At 42.2% G+C, this 20,070-nt stretch overlaps 2 protein-coding genes and 2 long non-coding RNA genes across 4 annotated transcripts; 3 read left to right on the top strand and 1 right to left on the bottom strand.

Moving 5' to 3' along the window:
• The first annotated feature begins 278 nt into the window (after positions 1–278).
• On the top strand, positions 279–3,103 carry ptgdsa (prostaglandin D2 synthase a). The gene is made up of 6 exons (XM_052051723.1): positions 279–478; positions 1,919–2,058; positions 2,168–2,244; positions 2,421–2,531; positions 2,622–2,723; positions 2,864–3,103. Exons 1-6 carry the CDS (start codon positions 383–385, stop codon positions 2,890–2,892), a joined length of 555 nt encoding a protein of 184 aa, XP_051907683.1. The 5' UTR covers positions 279–382; the 3' UTR covers positions 2,893–3,103.
• Positions 3,104–4,053: 950 nt separating this feature from the next.
• ambp (alpha-1-microglobulin/bikunin precursor) lies at positions 4,054–7,507 on the top strand. Its single transcript, XM_052051771.1, has 10 exons — positions 4,054–4,240; positions 4,651–4,793; positions 5,424–5,494; positions 5,757–5,873; positions 5,948–6,049; positions 6,284–6,342; positions 6,696–6,786; positions 6,859–7,026; positions 7,125–7,292; positions 7,369–7,507. The coding sequence occupies exons 1-10, from the start codon at positions 4,124–4,126 to the stop codon at positions 7,392–7,394; spliced, it is 1,062 nt and encodes a 353-aa protein (XP_051907731.1). The 5' UTR covers positions 4,054–4,123; the 3' UTR covers positions 7,395–7,507.
• Positions 7,508–8,009: 502 nt separating this feature from the next.
• Positions 8,010–20,053, top strand: LOC127591552 (uncharacterized). Its single transcript, XR_007959902.1, has 3 exons — positions 8,010–8,080; positions 9,687–9,781; positions 18,257–20,053. It is a non-coding gene; the product is annotated as an uncharacterized LOC127591552 (long non-coding RNA).
• Positions 11,133–18,680, bottom strand: LOC127591549 (uncharacterized). Its single transcript, XR_007959899.1, has 3 exons — positions 18,528–18,680; positions 18,237–18,438; positions 11,133–11,992 (listed from the first exon to the last, which is right to left on the bottom strand). It is a non-coding gene; the product is annotated as an uncharacterized LOC127591549 (long non-coding RNA).
• Positions 20,054–20,070: the final 17 nt, after the last annotated feature.

Below are 20,070 nucleotides of genomic sequence, written 5' to 3'. Positions count from 1 at the left end.
CTTTTGTGAGATGCAAACATGATAAAATAGAAAAGAAGTTAGCTGCGTGACCCAAAACCTCATGAAACCAAAGCGTCTGTGCTTGTGAGGTCCCCACATGAACCTCAGCTGATGCTCCAAACCACGAAACTATGATATATTAACCCCCCTTCCTCCACTTAATTTATCAGAGCCAGACGCTCGTTTTGGCTCCTCCAACTCTTGGCCCCCTTTTCCTGCTCTGTGCTGCTGCTCAGCCGTGATTGGCTGACCACTCGGTGGGTGGATCGTCCGGAATAAACAAATATCGCTGCAGGCAGTCTTCAAGTCCACTTGGACAACAACTCGCTCGCTTGACTTTTTTACACCTCTATTGTTTATTTCGGCCCCCGTCCACGCCACCATGAGGACCGCCGAGGTGGCTGTTGTCATGGTGATGTTTTGTACATCAATGGCGCACAGTGATGTGAAGCCGCAGAGGGATTTCAACTTACAGAGGGTACGTTCAACTTTTATGGGGTTTTTTTTTCGTTTATCTTTGTCCATTCACCATTTCATTGACTTTACAGGCGTTCCTTGTGTTTCCTAAAACGAAACTTGGAGCATTGACTTTAACATTAGCATCGTTATTGCTACACTTAGACAAACAGGCTGTTTTTGTTTTTGTTGTTAAAAAAACTAACTTTAATAAATCTAGCTTATGTGCTAATTGAAAAAAAAACTCTCATAGCAACCGTGGTAAGTGTTGTAAAGCATTTACATTTGAGTTGTCTCATGTTTAAATGTCTTTGAAGGTACCGAATGTCGAACAGGGGAAAAGGAGCATACAAATGCTGATACAGCCACGAATGGTTTATGGCTTGAACTGACGTTTAATATGCGATTAACCTCTTGATTACTCAATGAACTGTACAAAATAACATGTTTTAATTTCCATCGTTTTTTAAAAAACAGGACATGATTTCAAATTGACTAACTTTGATAGCTCATGTTAAAAATCATTTTGAGGCCATTTGTTTTGCATACAATTATCGCTAGGAATTTGTCAAATAAATAAGTAAATAAAAATCAAGACCAAAAATAAAAATTAAACCAACAAGCTCATAACTAGCTCTAGAAAGCTATTGAGGTAAGTGCGCTTAAATAGTTATTGTGTATTGCTACTGTACCGCATACATATTTGGTACATAATAATTTTCCTTTGATTTTACATTTCTAATGAAGTTCTTACTTCTTCCAAACAGACTACTAAAGAGGCAGGTGTTTAATTTCACCCCAAAATATTTCCTTTAAAATGCAAAGTAGCTAGTTGTGAATGGGCACTACAAACTGAGTAAAGCTCAGCAAAAAATTTGAAAACAGATTTTGGGTCCTGGAGAAAGTTTCTCCTGTTAGAAAAAAAAAAAATGTTTGATATCGTCAATATAATTTTTGGTCAAAACTTGACCAAACAAACCACTACCCTTGGTGAAAATGCAATTCACAAGTTAACTAACTTCAAAATAGCTAGCTAGCTAACATGCCATTAAGTAATTAAATTAAGTAGGATACGTTTAGCCTGTTATGGTGTTTGATGATTTTTGCTTTCCATGTTAATGAACTTTGATTATGTTTGTTTAAGAGTTGACTGAAGCTTGAAGCAGTTTGATGAGTCTGTGTGGCGTTTTGCTCAAGTGTTTTTTCATGTTGTTTATGTGATTTGCTGACGTTTGTTTAACGTGTTGCTAATTTTAGCAGGCAAGCTGATGCTGACGAAAACTCTGCTGATACCTTCAATGACCTTGAGTGCTATCTTAAAAGATTTGAGAACAGACAAATAGTGTAAACTTATTGATTATTCGTTGTTGTCCACAAATGACCTATATAGAGTCCTTTTACTGCACTGTTTTGTGTTCTTTTACCGGCAGCAAATGACTCTGTGACGTATGCGTGTGTTTAGTTTGCAGGTAGGTGGTACCGCGTGGGCCTGGCATATGACTCACCGAGCTTTGTTCAGTACAGAGACAAACTGAGGGTCTCCCTGGGTGTCGTCACGGCGCAGGCAAGCGGCAACGTTAACCTCACGATGTGGGACGCCACGTGAGTGTCTGTCGACTCAATTGTCTGTGCAAGAGAAGAGAAAAATTGGACGGAAAACTGATGATGCTTTTTTTTTTGTGGACAACGTGTGTGTGTGCGTGTGTACTAGACCTGCAGGGTGTCACAGTAAAATGTACTATTATGAGAAGACAAACATTCCAGGACAGTTCACCTACTTCAGTACACGTAAGTCACCTGACTAATCACTTTCATAGGGCCAATATTTTGCATTTTCTGCCGATTTTTTTTTTTTTATCCGCTCAATGACATCATTGATATAACATTACAGCTCTAAATACATACAAATGATTTTTTTTGCATTGCTTTCTCTGATTATTTTCCGGTCCCCCTTATATGCTTAGGTCACAACATGGTGAAGGACATCACTGTCGTCGAGACAAACTACAATGAATATGCATTGGTGCTCAAACACAAAGTGTTTCACAGAGAGTACACCCAGGTGGCCCTCTATGGTGAGGCCGACGACGCACACGTGCACAAGCAACAAACAAGTGCGCCTTGTGTCCCTGCAGCATCGCATTAAGACGTGCGTTTGCTTGTAGGTCGCACTCCGAGGGTGAGAGTGGAAGTCATTCAGAAGTTCAAAGCCTTTGCTCTGTCTCGAGGATTTCCAAGGGAAGCCATTCTCACCCCACCGCCAGCAGGTACGAAATGAAGTAGTTAGTATGTATTTGTATATACTCATTTATGATTTGCTTTTTTTTTGGATTTGATGCATTTTTAGATTACGGAAATATGGATTACATTTATAGCATTTATCATTGCGTTCTTTTCTCTCTGACAGACAACTGCCCTCCATCGCCATCTGGATAAGTGAGTTCAATCATAATCAAATATTTAAACCCGTATCCGGTAGGATTTGTCGCGTATCCGGCACCTTTTCACTCCGATGTCTTACATTTCGCAGGTCCCCGTCGCTTCTCCCATGTATTTAGTTGGCCTTTTTACCTGCCATCATTTGCTCTCAACTCCTGTCTCTCCTGTTTCACATTTCTACAAATAAATGATTTTCACGTGACAACAATATCCTCCAAACTGTGTGCTGTTCTTGTTTTCCTGTTTTGTGAGGACCACTTTGTGTTTTTAAGATGCTGTTCTGTGACCCTCACACCAAGTAAGTGGAAGAAAATAGATGTTTTGTATTAAAAAAAAAAAGATTTATGCACGATTTCAAAAAAGAAGTGGTGAGATGAATCACGTGGAGATTTTTTAAATAACCACAAGGGGGCGGAGTTTGTCTCCAAAATCCAACCACGCCGGTCGGGAACTTGGAATTGAAAAGGCCTAAATTGCGTCAGAACAAGTCGTAAATCACAAAAACAACAACGATGTAATGTAGAACACAGCTTTTGTGTTGCCTTGGAATTAGATTCAACACATCAGTGGAATGCTACTTATGAAATATGACCGGAAGCTATAAAATTATGTACAACATATTTGACGAAATTATTTCTTTTAAATTCCGATATCAAAGTGTGTCGTGTAAATGTTCAAAAAATATTGAGGCTTGCATTCATATTAAATGTCCTTTTTAGGAATAACGTTCTCATGTTTTTGATGAGCAGGCGTCTACTTTTTTTCATGTGCTTTAGTACATGAAAAAAAAAACATGTAACGCCTGCAACACTTGCCCCTCTCGGATGTTGCTGATTTGCGACAACTAAATTCTAATCGCCTAATTAATTCACATTCATATTTTATCAGCCTTTTTTTTTTTGCTCAAAAGTACCACTGCAGACCTTCGTTGTGTATGAGCAACAAACAGTTGCCCCAATAGCTCGCTAGATGGCGAGTTTTCTCACTTTCAACATGCCTCCCTTTGACCAGTTAGTCATTAATCCCTTAAATACGAATTGATTTATCAACTTTGCCAAAATTCTGAAGTCCATCGGGAGATGAGTCACAGAACTTTGCTCCTTTCACTTGTTTGTTTAGGTCTCTCGAGGCACACATATAACGCGGGTCGATGCCCCCGATGGGCTTTATGCTGAGACTTCCCGAGCATCGGTCATCACAAAGACGAACGCGTTGAAAAACTGCGATCATGCGAAAAATTGCGTTTCTGGCTTCTGTGCTTATCCTGGCATGCATCTGGACCATCCAGGCGCTTGTTCTCCCAGAACCTACATATCCTACCCAGGAGAATTTCGACCTAACCAGGGTGAGTGGTACTTCTTTCTTCAGGGTTGTTCCTTTTACTTAAAAGTCAATAATTCCAACAACAAACGTGGAGGCTTGCACTGGTTGAGGTGATGAAGCAGATTTTTTGTTTGTTTTCTTGGGAGCGTTGTTGTTACAAATGTCCATTTATTTTCTTCAACACTTTTCCTCATAACTAGAATATTACGATCAAACTTAGCTTTCAATCCAAAAATTGGGTGGGAATTGGCTTTCTGAAAAGTATTTAAATGTCTTTTAATGAATCCATATGATATGTGACGGAATTGAACTTCATCGTTTTTTTTTTTTTTGTATTTGCTCAGTAATAAGAAGTATTGGACTGGACTGACATTTGTATTGCTACTACGAAAAGGGACTCCTGCCACAAAAACTCAAATATTTCCATACCAGTTTTTAGGGACTTGGCATGATGTTGCTGTGGCAAAGACATGCCCACATATCGACCACCACAGAATGGACTCTGCAATCGGCAAGCTGGTGTTGCAGAGAGGACCCGCCGACGATAAACTGGAAATGATAAGAACTGTTCTCAAGTCAGTACATATTGTATATCACAGACAAGTAACCGAGAATCAGCTTTTTGCACAATGTGGTTTGATGCCGTACAAACACGTCTACAACATCCGCCATCATTCCCAATGCACAGAGCCGGAACCGTTGTGTAATCAATACGGTCGACACACAGGATAATTTGCGCTACATGCTAATGTGTTTGTTTGAGTACACTTTATTGGCATTGAAAACACTAGCATACGATACACACTGTATAGAACAGACTTTGGAAACATTATTGACACAACGTCTACAAGCAGACAACAAAACACAAGTATAATTAGAAATGAAATTTTCGAGCTAATTAAAAACACAATAAAAACGGCATATACAATAAAAGAAGAGCGCGAGCTAGCTAGCTAACAACTAGCTAGCTGGATAGAGTCAATAATTGAATATTCAACATATGTATATGTATATTCAACATATATATATGTTGACCAATCAGACCCAAGTTTTACAAAGTTTTCAATTTCAATGCTGGAAACAGCAAAATTCCAAAATTTTATTTGGAAAAATAATTTACTGATTTGGCGCTAACTACTGTCTTTCTGAACCATCCTGTATGTGCTCGATTGTGCATCGTATGATTTTTGTACGCGTGTCTTCAGAAATGGGACCTGTAAGCAGAAAAGTGGACACTATCATCTGACGACAACACCGGGACATTTTCATTTTACGAGTAGGTTCTTTTCTAGTCATTCAAAGCACAGTGAGAAGTAGAGTGGGGAAACTCAATATTTGTTATTTTGCAGGAGGGTGATTGAAATGTTCATGGTTGCAATAAAATGGGAAGCATTTATACCTCAATGATTTAGGTACATTTTAACTCAGTCTTTATTGAGACCACGATCTGAACAACGCAACACACAAATGGAGTTAGCCTGATCTTGTTCTCACTGGACCAAATGACAAACACAGCACAATATCCATTTTCCCTGCAGAGTGGGGCACTGAAGTAGACGCCTACGTGGTGCACACCAACTACGAGGAATACGCCCTGATGATATCCGTCAAGGAGAGGTCACCGGGCCAGAGAAGCATCTCAGTGAAGCTTTACAGTGTGTGAACGCTCGTTATGCAACATCACTTTTGTTTGCTTATGCTCAGTCGGGTTGTTGCAAACCTCCCACAGGTAGGACCATGGACGTGAGGGACACGTTGCTGGATGACTTTAAACGGCTGGTCAGAGAGCAAGGGATGAGCGATGACAACATTATCATCAAACAGAACAAAGGTACAGCACACAGCAATGATGCTTTCCAAATACTCTAGCAGTTTCTCCAGCAAATGTTTGTTTGCAAATACATTTGCAGAAGATGGCAGGTATTGGGGTAATGTGACACATATGAACAAATTAAGGGCAAATCCAGATCATTTAATGCATGACTTGATATTTTTAGCCTCGCATAAAGTCAGCCGGGATGCTTCATTTATTTATTTATTTATTTATTTATTTATTTATTTGCAGGTCACTGTGAACCTGAAGAGCAGGTCGAAGAACCGGCAACTGTTTTTGAAGTAAGCAAAGTGATAATTATAAAAATGAACTCTGGTCAACAGAAAAGTTTAATCAGATGTGGCTTGATGTGATCCTTGCAGAAAAAAAGTTGACCTACTAGCACAAGCGGTGCAAAAGTTGCCGTGAAGTTGCTTTGTTTCTTCTTCGCACAAGTACTGTATTAATACTGTATACTCAGTATTTTGAGGGCTTTCCTGAGAACCCTTCATCCCAGTCCACACATCTAATAGGGGCAACATCGTCCCCCATACTGGCTGAAAAGTCCATGACTTTTGTCTTGCCAACGGTGGTCTTACTTAAGGGCTACGAAAAGTGATGACAGCATTAAAATGTGTTAATATTGTATATGCCTGTGAAACAGAGGACGAGGAGGGACGTTGCACCAACTTTGGCTCTGGCAGAAATGGAATTGGACGGTTCTGGTGATAACATGCTTACGTTCAATGGATCGGGTAAGAACTGCACAAAAAAAAAATTAAAAATCGAGAGTCGTCAGACGGTCAAAATCTTTGTCGTTCCCTCAGAGGCGTGCAGTCTAGGGCCGGAACCGGGGCCGTGTTTCGGCATAAAACAGCATTACTTCTATAACTCCAGCGCCATGAGCTGCCAGAAGTTTATATACGGAGGCTGTCTGGGCAACAAGAACAACTTCAAGACTGAGAGGGAGTGTCTGCAGAGGTGTCGCACTGAGGGTGAGCATACACAAGTGATGTATACAGAACTGAGTTTTTAAATTTTTTTATTATTATTTCAAGTATTGATATGGTGCCGTGTGTTTCCTCCCTTACAGCGGTGTGTCGTCTCCCCCTGTCCCCTGTGGCGTGCACGGGCGAGCCCCTCAACTGGTCCTTCGATTCCACCCTTGGCGAATGCGTGCCTTACAAAGCGGGCTACTGCCAGACCAACGGCAACAGGTTCTACAGCAAAGCCGAGTGCGAAGAGTACTGCGGCCTAAAAGGTGAGCCACGCGGTATAATAAGCCACCTTGTAGCACGTTTTATTTGATGTTCTTTTTTCCCACCTCTCTTCAACAGTTCCAAAAATCCTGGAAGAAGAGTGAGGCAACATCCCAGCGCTCACAGTCGAAATACCAATTACTGACTGGATGTTTCTTGTTGGAAATATCATTATATTAGCATGCCAGAGCATTTTACCAATAAAATGTTGAATCTGTCTCGGCAATTTCTTTTCTTCCTTGAGCCTATCTTCAGCAAAACTTGGATTTTTAAAGGGCGTTTAAAAGTCCTTCAATGAGTGTAAATGACCAGAAGAGGGCAGCATTGCTCTGTTTACCATTTGCTTGTCAAGGACTTGACGTCGCTCATTTTAATATCCGGAACTTTGAGCCAGGAAAGATAAAATCTCGCCGAAAAATAATATAGTATAATGCTATTCGGAACTTGGATACTTTTCCGCAGATGTGGGGATGTCGAGCGATTTTATCCATTGCGTCTCAACAAAATGAGCTGAAATTCAGAGCTGTTATTGACTGAGTGGGCGTGTCTTGATCATTTGGTAGCAATTCAAGTTCTTTTTGTTAACTTCTTTTCTTTACATGGTTTTGTTTCAAAATAAAAATGAAAAAACATTTCTGAAGGAGCCAGGCTTCCTGCTCTTAGTTCCCAGAGTTCCCAGCTTGTGCTGGTAGAATGCTGGGAATATCCGGAGAGGAAGAGGAAGTGACATCACAACGCTGACCTTCCGCACTGGCCCGTATCACCTGGCGCTGCCTGGACGGCAGTTATGGTAAACGTGCACACAAACACCCTTACACACAAGCACGCACACACACTGGAAGAGAGAGGGTGACAAGTTATTGTGTGTAAGTTCCCACAGAGAGTAACAGGAAGTGATATCTTGAATTTGGTTGCATGGAAACTTTTCAGTACCTTTTGAGCTGGCTAACCACAGCACACTGTACTTGACAATACCTTCATCCCTTATGTTTATTTGATTCAAGTCTTTCATTTCAATTTAATTTTAAGCCAAAGCAACCCGAGTTTTAAAAAAACATTAAGTACAGTACTGTATGTGGAAGAACCCATTTAGAAGGCCTCATTGTCAAGCGGTCTTATTCTTTATGCGTTCAACACAGATGGGCGCCAACACATGTCCAGTTTCGGGGGGGGGGGGGGGGGGGGTAGGAATAGGGGGGTGTTTACAGAGTATGGGCAGGGTCCTAAAGGTTGCATATTTGAGCAGCAGAAGCGGCAGAGGGGGTGAGGGAGATGACGCTGAAGTGGTTGCATGATGATGTTGATGATGATGATGATGAAGGGCAAAGGGGAGGAAGGGGTGGGTGTACGGTGGACATGTCATTATACAATATGACAAAAGAAGAAGAGATCCTTTGGTCAGCTGCTGCTGCTGTCTATTGTTATCGCAAAAGGCCTCTCAACACACACACACACACACACACACACACACACACCACACACATACACTCACGCGCACACAAGTCGTCCATCCTTCCTTCTCAATATATGAATCAAATCACTTTTCAATCCGTATGAGGTAAAGTCTTAATCGAAAACAAATATTGTACTGTTTCGCTATGCAAAGGGAGAGACATCAGCAAAACCCGACATGGAATCGTTTGAAACGGCTACTGGCTCGGTATATTCTTTTTGCAAAGTAAAAACAGATGTTTGCAAATGTCCTATCTTGATTCAGCATCAAAAATAATCAATCTGCTTTCAACAAGGATGGTAGAGATGACTGATTTACTGTTGACTTGATCGTGAAAATAAGTAGCTTCATTTGGTCATCAATTGTACTGTCGATGAATTGATTCATTTTAAGAACTCCAAATGTGATTACAAAACGCATAAATAATGATGAGAAATATCACATGTGCTTTATTACAGGACGCGCAATTGGCACACAGCGCAAACTTGTTCTTGTTATATCGAAGAAAAGCCGCAAGTCTGACGTAAATAAAGCAGTCGCATCATAAACGTGTCTTGGATCGAATCAACTTTAGTAGTCTCATTTAACGACGTCTCAGCCAAGGAGTGTCTGCAAAAGCGGAGAGGGCTTTGAGTGAGTCCTTTTTTGGGCTTTTTTTTTTTTGCATCCACAGAAAAGTCGCATCACTTGTGATGCTTTGAGACGAGGAGTTGGCGAATAGAAGCGGCTAATGAATGAAGCTTCTTTCTCTCCTTTGTGTGCGCGCCACGTACGTATGCGTCTCACGTACTCGCTAAACATGCTGAGCTCTGCACTTCATCGTCTCCCCTTGGCTGTTTTGTTGACAATCTTTGTGTCATGTTCGACATCGGTGCGTCAATCAGTACTCCCCTAAGGCTATGTATTTGACAACCAAAATCCACCTGTTTCTATACATCCCCAGGAGCGGCCATTTTGACACTTGCTGTTGACTGAGAATGACATCGCGGTGCCTCAGGGCTCAACTGGTCAACGTGAGAGGACAAAACCAGAAAACAGGTGAGCCGCGCTCTTTACCTGAGCTGGACCGTGATGTCATTCTGTAAATTTCCCCATTGTGGGACGAATAAAGGATATCTTATTTTCAGTCAACAGCAAAAGGCAGCGGAAGGCAAAATGGCCGCCGTCTAAGATGTACTAACTTCTTACAGAAGGCGCAATGTGTCCTTTTTAAAACACTGTGGGCCTATTTTATGTTTAAAAACAGAGCAGTTATCTGCCTTGTGGTATCTTCTCGCCATATCTGGTATCCCGACTGACCGTATATAAGAAATAGACATTTGTATTACCTTTATTTTGTGAATGGAAACGCATCAATGGTGAGCAGGTACCATGTTTGGACCCGAATCATTGACTAGACCTCTAGGGACTCGCACTAAGGTAAAATAAGATCATCTATGATAAAATAGAATCATCTGAAACCATCATGCCTCCAGCACCGCATCCATCCTGTGTGTGTGTGTGTGTGTGTGTGTGTGTGTGTGTGCGCGTTGAGCTACTGGTGGGAGGACAATGGGCTGTAAGGGGGCTGGCTGAATAGCACCATTGAGTGTGCTCAGCCAAACAGAAAAGCATCTTCCATCTCACTTCAAACCCCTCGGTTTCACTCCGTACAAGTAGGCCTTTATTCTCTGTGATTACTCCCTGGCACACATGCGCGCGCAGATACACACACACACACACACACACACACACACACACATATATAGATATGTACAGTATGCATTGCACGCCTTTTTAACTACATCTACAGGACAATTCTACACTTGCGATTTTGTGGTAACCCTTTGGGAAGATTTATTTTCTGCTTCAACGTGAACTGAGAGAAATAATTCCCCCCCCAAATATTCAAATATTAGATTACACTAAACGTGGTTTAATCCGAGTCGAGACAATAAAGGTTTTATGATGGTGACAGTTTGAAGCCAAAACAGAGGCGGTTGCAGTAAGCCGAAAAATAAATTCGAGCGTTTCCATATAAAGCCCCGTGGGCCGCGTTGTCTTCGCCACCCGACGGGCGCAACAGATGTGCATCAATGTGATAACAACCTAATTCACGGTAAGCCTCTTTTGGGCAAGGCGTATTATGGTAAGCAGGGTGCCAGACGCGGCATCGCCGGCAGGTTTGTCACCATCCCAGTGAGCCATTTAAAGTCGTTAGCCTACATCCAGCGCCATTGTGCTGACGCGCACACTGAATCATTGTGCCGCGGCGTAATCCATCCGGGGGGCGGTGCTACAGCTCATCATGTGACGTGTGTGGATGTTCAGGTGTGCAGGAACAGGGACGAATGACAAATGAGTTACAAAAAAGCAATCCTTCATTTAAATTCATGCGCATGAACCAACAAATGCTTTTTAGGTTCACCAAAAACTCTTAACTGTCCAAAGGTGGAAATCGGAGTGTGAATGTTTGTCGATCTTCATGTGCCCTAATATTGGCAGGCGACCACTTCAGCTTGCTTGCAACGGGCCCGTGTGCTGGAATGGCATGACATGGAACGACAAAGGGAGCAAGCAGCAGGAGATGTGCATGTATATGTGCGTGTGTGTGCATGTCAGGGTTGGGGGGTGAGAGGGGTTGAAGTTCCATATGGGCAACCCCGCAACCTCACCCTCCCTTCCCAAACAAACAGGCAGATGTCAAATGGGACATGGCTCCCCCGATGGGGCACAGGGTCACACTACACAGGCTAAATAACAGAAAAGAAGAGCGAGAGGAATGCCGTTCTGCCAACAACCCTTCCTCTAACTGCACCCCCCCCTCCCCCAACCCCTCCGAAAAGAGATGTAGAAACATGGTTGACACAACATGCCAACACACACTGTGACGTGATCCAAGTTGAGCTTCATTGATTTGAAAACAATACAATGCTGTCGCATGTTTTTCAGGAGATTTTTACTTTTTTTTTTTTCAAATTTCAGTGACCAGGGCTACACGATGGGAGAGAACTTCTCTGCCTCGCACACCAGCTAAGGTTCCTCGTCCCAACAGGTCAGGTTGGAAAGTCAAGGTCCCCACCTTGGGCTGCCACCCAGCTCTCGAAAGACCAGAGCCACAGGAAGTGAGCTCAGGAGTAAGGGTGTTCTCAAAGAGTTCACGACACATAATGTAAGGAGCTGCTTTGATTGGCCATGAATGATGTTGGCCATGACTCCACCCAAAGTGGTGCAGACCTCCTTCTCACAGATCCGCTGGTCTGCGTTCATCTGCAAAAATACAGACGTCAGATCTAACCCGCCTCGGTCCGGAGAGACAACACGTGCCAGTCATGAAAAACAAAGCCCTCTGACATTTTTTCTCATGTTAGAACTTTACTGCCATAAAATAGCAAGTTTAGTCTTCTAATAGTGACGACTTTATTCTCTTAATTTTATTTATGACTTGATTCTTTTAGCCCCAGCATTTGTTTGAAAAAAAAAAAAAAAACGTCCATGTATAGCAAGGCTTTTTTGGCTGAAAAAAACGAGCATGTATAGTAAGGCATTTGTTTCCAACAAAAACGACCATGTATAGTAAGGCGTTTTTAGCCGAAAACCCATTTTCCTGCAAACCCTCCAAAGTGCATGTCAAATATGCCTATTGTGCAGAAGAAATCACAGACACTGGTGGTGTAGTGGAATACACACCGGTGTTCCGCCCAGGCAACTGCAGTTCAAAACCCAACTTTGTGATGTGAGAAAAAAAACATGAAATTTTTTTTTCCTGCAAATCCTCCAGAGTGCATGTCAAATATGCCTATTGTGCAAAGAAACACAGAGTCACTGGTGGTGTAGAGGTATACACACTGTCTTTCCGTCCAGGCAGCGTGGGTTCAAACCCCGTCCAGTGACAGCATATACGTTGGCTCCATTGTATAGTATGGTATACATTATAATAGTAAGGCATTTTTAGCCAAAAAAACGACCATGTATAGTAAAGCGTTTTTGACCGAAAAAAACGACCATGTATAGTAAGGCGTTTTTGACTGAAAAAAACAACCATGTATAGTAAGGCGTTTTTTGACGAAAAAAACGACAATGTAAAGTAAGGCGTTTTTTGCAGAAAAAAAGGACCATGTATAGTAAGGCGTTTTTTGACGAAAAAAAACACGACCATGTATAGTAAGGCGTTTTTTGCCGAAAAAAACGACCATGTATAGTAAGGCGTTTTTAGCCGATAAAAACGACCATTTTTATTAAGGCGTTTTTTGACGAAAAAAACGACCATGTATAGTAAGGCGTTTTTTGACGAAAAAAACGACCATGTATAGTAAGGCGTTTTTTTGCCGAAAAAAACGACCATGTATAGTAAGGCGTTTTTGACGAAAAAATCTACCATGTATAGTAAGGCGTTTTTTGACGAAAAAAACGACCATGTATAGTAAGGCGTTTTTAGCCAAAAAAAAGACCATGTATAGTAAGGCGTTTTTAACCGAAAAAAACGACCATGTATGTAAGGCGTTTTTAGCCGAAAAAAACGACCATGTATAGTAAGGCGTTTTTAACCGAAAAAAACGACCATGTATAGTAAGGCGTTTTTAGCCGAAAAAAACGACCATGTATAGTAAGGCGTTTTTAGCCGAAAAAAAGACCATGTATAGTAAGGCGTTTTTAGCCGATAAAAACGACCATGTATAGTAAGGGGTTTTTTGACGATAAAAATGACCATGTATAGTAAGGCGTTTTTTGACGAAAAAAAACACAACCATGTATAGTAAGGCGTTTTTTGCCGAAAAAAACGACCATGTATAGTAAGCCGTTTTTGACGAAAAAAATCTACAATGTATAGTAAGGCGTTTTTTGACGAAAAAAAAAGACCATGTATAGTAAGGCGTTTTTTGCTGAAAAAAAGACCATGTATAGTAAGGCGTTTTTAGCCGAAAAAAAGACCATGAATAGTAAGGCGTTTTTAGCCGAAAAAAAACGACCATGTATAGTAAGGCGTTTTTTGACGAAAAAAACGACCATGTATAGTAAGGCATTTTTAGCCCAAAAAAACAACCATGTAAGGCGTTTTTAGCCAAAAAAAACAACCATGTATAGTAAGGCGTTTTTTGACGAAAAAAACGACCATGTATAGTAAGGCGTTTTTTGACGAAAAAAACGACCATGTATAGTAAGGCGTTTTTGGACGAAATTTCGGCTAAAAACGCCTTACTATACATGGTCGTTTTTTTCCGTCAAAAACGCTTTACTTTACATGGTCGGTTTTTTTTCGCCAAAAAATTTGTCCAAAAACGTCTTACTCGTTTTTTGGGGGATAAAAACGCCTTACTATACATAGTCGTTTTTTTCGGCTAAAAACGGCTTACTATACATGGTCGTTTTTTTCGGCTAAAAACGCCTTAAATATACATGGTCGTTTTTTTCTGTCAAAAACGCCTTACTATACATGGTCGTTTTTTTCGTCAAAAAACGCCTTACTATACATGGTCGTTTTTTCCGGCAAAAAACGCCTTACTATACATGGCCGTTTCTTTCGGCTAAAAACGCCTTACTATACATGGTCGTTTTTTGGCTAAAAACGCCTTACTATACATGGTTGTTTTTTTCGGTCAAAAACGCCTTACTATACACGGCCGTTTTTTTTCGGCTAAAAATTTCATCCAAAAACGCCTTACTATACATGGTCGTTTCTTTCGGCTAAAAACGCCTTACTATACATGGTCGTTTTTTGGCTAAAAACGCCTTACTATACATGGTTGTTTTTTTCGGTCAAAAACGCCTTACTATACACGGCCGTTTTTTTTCGGCTAAAAATTTCATCAAAAAACGCCTTACTGTACATGGTCGTTTCTTTCGGCTAAAACGCCTTACTATACATAGTCGTTTTTTCGGCTAAAAATGGCTTACTATACATGGTCGTTTTTTACGGCTAAAACGCCTTACTATACATGGTTGTTTTTTTTCGGTCAAAAACGCCTTACTATACACGGTTGTTTTTTTTCGACTAAAAACGCCTTACTATACATAGTCGTTTTTTTCGGCTAAAAACGGCTTACTATACATGGTCGTTTTTTTGGCTAAAAACGCCTTACTATACATGGTCGTTTCTTTCAGCTAAAAACGCCTTACTCTACATGGTCATTTTTTTTCTGCTAAAAACGCCTTACTATACATGGTCCTTTTTTTCGGTCAAAAACGCTTTACTTTACATGGTCGGGTTTTTTTCGGCTAAAAATTTTGTCCAAAAACGTCTTACTCGTTTTTTGGGGGCTAAAAACGCCTTACTGTACATAGTCGGTTTTTTTCGGCTAAAAACAGCTTACTATACATGGTCGTTTTTTTCGGCTAAAAACGCCTTACTATATATACATGGTAGTTTTTTTCTGCAAAAAAGTTCATCCAAAAACGTCTTACTCGTTTTTTGGGGCTAAAAACGCCTTACTATACATGGTTGTTTTTTTGGCTAAAAACGCCTTACTATACATGGTCGTTTTTTTCGGTCAAAAACGCCTTACTATACATGGTCGTTTTTTTTCGGCTAAAAACGCTTTACTATACACGGTCGTTTTTTTCGGCTAAAAATTTCGTCCAAAAACGCCTTACTATACCAGGTCGTGTTTTTCCGGCAAAAAACGCCTTACTATACATAGTCATTTTTTTCGGCAAAAAAACGCCTTACTATACATGGTTGTTTTTTTTGGCTAAAAACGCCTTACTATACATGGTCGTTTTTTTCGGTCAAAAACGCCTTACTATACATGGTCGTTTTTTTTCGGCTAAAAACGCTTTACTATACACGGTCGTTTTTTTTTCGGCTAAAAATTTCGTCCAAAAACGCCTTACTATACCAGGTCGTGTTTTTTCGGCAAAAAACGCCTTACTATACATGGTCGTTTTTTTCGGCTAAAAACGCCTTACTATACATGGTCGTTTTTTTTTTTGCTAAAATAGCAGGATGTGTATTCTGAAAGCAACACCTTCAGAATACCTGCACATTGAAACGTGTTGCGTTATTCGTCTATGCAGGGAGATGCAAATGAACTGGAGGACAGGTGTGTGCTTGTGGAGGTATGGGGCACAGTCCAAGACAAAGCAAGGGAATGGTGTTGCGCGCACCCACGCGCACACACTGCTTGAATGGCTGCGCCCGCGGGGCAGGAGTGGGGTTACTTTACATACTGCACTTACAGCTGCCTTTACCACTGGGGTATAAAATGGATTTGAATGAGAAAGAGGGGGAACAGAGGAGGCCAGGGGGAGGGTGAAGAGTGGGTGGGGGTTCCCTTTGTGTAACAGGAGGTCTACTGCTGCTCTGGCATGGCTATGGAGATGGAGGGAGCGAGGTCACTCTCTCTGCCCCCCCCCTCCCACCCCCCTTTTACTATAGGCTGGCTACTGTGACACAACTCCTTGCACACCACACCGCTCCCTCCAGCCGGGGTCTACCTCCCTATTAGCATAGCAGCTGCCTGATGCAAGCTTGCAGGGTGGGTACTGGCCAGGTTGCTGTGTGCATATGTGTGTGAGGGGGAGTGGGGCTGAGGGGGACTGGATGGTGGTGGGGGAGGGGGGGGGGTGTCCAGTCAATGGCAGTCCGTCTGGTTGGTGAATAGCAACTAAAGCAGGCCCCTACCAGTGAGACAATGGAGCTACCAGGGAGGTGGGGACGGGGTCGGGGTGCACCGGGAGGGGAGATGGGGTTCTGGGAGGGGTTGGGGGGGGTAAGAATTGAGGCCGTGAATGGAGCGCCTTGTCACCAACGCCGTGGAGAGAAGCACAGAATGAAGTGCGAGAATGAAAGAGGAGTTCAAAAAGGAGCGAAGGGGCGAGGGAGAGACCATCCTGACCACCTGTCTCTCCCGCTTTATGTTTTTACTCCCAGTCTTACATCCGAGCAGACTGTGGCAGGGATGCTGGTAGTTGGGTGGGGGAACCACAGACATGGTTTTGTTAGTGCAGAGAAAGTGCACCATCAGCAAGTTCATTACGATGCAGTGGGCATCATCGTATGTGTGATAAATAGAACCGCTGAGGATTAGTGGACTAAATCGGTGGTCCCCATCAACCGGTCCACGGACCGGTACCGGGCACGGTCCTTTTGGGAGCGGGTCGCACTCATTTTTTCGTGGGCCATATTTTAGTTTCCCTTGGAGGGTCGTTATGACTGAAACCATATAAAGAAGTCAAGAATTACTGTTGATTCAACTCTTATTTAAGTTACTTTCATGAGGCATTTGGTTACAAGAAAATGTTTACAATATCCTTCTCATTTATTACTGATGAGAATTTTAAATTTTGGTACATACAGATTTTAGCGAGCATCATGGAAGTTTACAGGTTTGATTTGCTTTTCCGGGCCACATAAAATGATGTGGCGGGCCGGATTTGCCCCCTGGGCCTTGAGTTTAACACCTGTGCTTTGGCAAGTTGTTGCTTAGTTCACCCAAATTTTGCTATGGTACAGACTTATTGTAAAATGAGTTAAATTTTTAAATTAAGTTATTTTAAGTTTAACTATTATAACAACGTCCCCCCAAAAAATCTTGATCCTTGGATCCAGTCCATGTTATGTAAAGATCTCTGAACTTTTTCAAAATGTGAAGAAATGTGCATTCGGCCCCATTTAAATCAAAACAACGCATGATTATCTTGGTGGAAGCACAATTGTCAGTGCAGCTCTCATTCGATTGCGCAGTGTCACCGAATGACCCCGATGATGTGTAACCGAAGCGATGAGAAAGGCTTCATTCGAGTTCCTCCTCGCGGCTTTCCACTACACTCTCGCACGACTTCGCCAACCGCACACTTGCGCTTTTGTGTGCTAACCGTCAGTGACTTTGAGGAAGTGGCATGGGGGATCGCGCAATCAAAGCAGGGACTGAGCTTGACAAAGTTGAACGGGCGCCCTTAGAAAATGAGGAATTGAGTGTTCATTTGCATGTTACACTTATCATGTGAGATGCTTTGAGCGCGGCGATGAATATTTTATGAGGGGATGGGGGGGGGGATGCTAGAGATTATCACACACTTGTTTGCAGCTGCTGCGGCAGCATCCATCTCACCAGTGGCGGGACGCCAAGGCCAGCAAGGAATTGGATTTGTTTATTCCCTGTAATGTATTCTTCGTCCAATCAGATTTCAGCCTTTATATGTTGCCATGTCAATCTAATCTGCCCAGGGGCCTTCAGAATCATTCGTGCTCACCGATGTACATTAAACTCTATCATCAACGGGGCTGTTTATTTAACCAGTCGGATTTCAAATTTGGCTCACAGGATCAGCGTCAGCTTTTTTCATCTTCTGACTGATTGATTAGCACAAGCCAGCAACCTGCAAAACACATTTAAATATTCACATATCTGGTGATGCTGATGTATTTTATTTCGGATTAAGTGATTTTTTTGTGTACCACTGACAATTCTGTGTACTATTGACGATCGTCGCATAAGTAGTGGTGGTATGAAAAAAAGCCCACCGCTTACAGTAACTTCATCTCAGTACAAGAACTTTGCGACGCTGAGCTCACCCCTGTTGATCTCTTTTCAGCTGCTTCTTCTGTCCCGAGATGCTTCACGTTGTCTGTCTGGCTCACGCAGGATGCACAAGAAGAAGCCATTAATGGGGGGCGGGTGGGCGGCTAGCAGCCAGCAGCAGCAAGCAGCAGCCGTGGGAGGCCAGCCAGCCAAGTTGCTATGTGGACAATGAAATTCCAGTTCAACAAAAACATCCTGCACAAGTGAGAGAGAGAGAGAGAGAGAGAGAGAGACAACAGCGGTCTGCAATGTCAAAATAAAACAACGTTCCTGCATTTGTGTACCTGTAGCGCAGCAAGAGGCATGACAGTCACATGTTTGAGGTTCAACTGCAGGTCAGGCTGCTTAAAAATAGCTCAGGATGTCCTGCACTGTCCCTGTAACACTTTTTTTTTTTTAATTTGCCATTCCACGTCCTCTGGGGGCGGGCTGCTCCTGAAATTCAAATGATTATCGAGAGTGGAGCACAGTTCAAATCCAAGCTGAAGCTTTCACGTTTTGATTTTTTCTTTCTTGCCGCGTTTCCTCCCACCTTGCACAAACTTGCATGTTCGAATCGATGGATGACTCAAAATTGTCCTCAGGTGTAAATGCGAGGGTGAATGCTATATGTGTGGGGGGCCGGATCAAACTGCTTTACTGTAAACAATATCAAACAAAGCCGTCAGGCTCCAGATGTAACTTTTTTTTTTAAACCGTCAGTCAATGCTTGCGCATGTTTTACACCACTAACGGGTTCAACGTCTAGATGAGTGCTTTGTCATGTTGTCTTTTTTTCCCCCACGGCTCACCCATACTTCACAGAATTTGTCATACTGAGCTTTCATTGGGAAAATGAAACGCTATACCTTCAAGTCTAAAATGGCGAAGTATTTGCGATAGCTGTTCAGTCAAGGTCGCAAGTGTAAGCTAACAACATCAGCTGACGAAAAGCCACACAACCAAGAGCATGAACAAATATAAGGCAATAGATTCGGAGAAGCGAGTTCGTATGAATATTGGTGACCTATGACCTTATTGAAGAGAATCGTTTGATCCTGTCAACTCCGAGAATGATTCTCGGCAAATGCGTCATCTCTCGTGCTAGCTTAAAAGCGACGAGCTTTTAGCATTCAAATAAGGGATGGCACTCACATCTCCGTCGTAGAGTTAACATGCGCTCAAAGTACAACAAAATGAAAAGGAAGTTAGCAAAATTGGGCTTCTAGCCACCACTCAGTGAAAAATCATGTCACTCTGGCCACGCCACTGAAAAAAAAAAATCTCTGGCTACGCTTCTGCTCCAAATAAATTATCTCATAAATGAGAAGCAAGTAATAATCCTTCAATGACTGGAAGGCTTAGTTCAGAACAGAACTTTGACAAGAGCGCACAAGGGGACATATATGTGCGGGTAACATAAAACCATCCCTCCCAAAGCACAGGCAAGGGAGGGGAAGCCTACCCAAAATGCATCAGGCCCTTTTATGCTAGCAGTGAAAGGATGAAGCCAGATGAATGACAAAAGGGAGAGAATGGCGATCTGGGTTGGTCCTGCTTGGTTGGAAGACAAGGAGGGAGACGAACGAAGGGAGTGTTGCGTGTGTGTGTGTGTAGGGGAGGTTGCTTTCTGTGGGAAAAGCGGACTACTTTTGTACATTCATGACAATAGAGAAATAAAATGCATACACGGAAAGTTTGGGGTTTAATGTTTTCTTTACTGGCTTGTACACAAACGTACAAAAATAATACAGCACTCCTCTCCACGTGACACCACGTCATCATCACAGTGTTACAAACATTCAAAATAAAATTCAGGAAAAAAAAAAAAGGTCAATCAGCCTCGTC

The sequence above is a fragment of the Hippocampus zosterae genome, chromosome 18 (assembly GCF_025434085.1).
Source record: "Hippocampus zosterae strain Florida chromosome 18, ASM2543408v3, whole genome shotgun sequence".
Taxonomy (NCBI): Eukaryota; Metazoa; Chordata; class Actinopteri; order Syngnathiformes; family Syngnathidae; genus Hippocampus; species Hippocampus zosterae.
The sequence above is the reverse complement of the archived record's forward strand: the minus strand, read 5'-3'. Positions and strand labels throughout refer to the sequence as shown.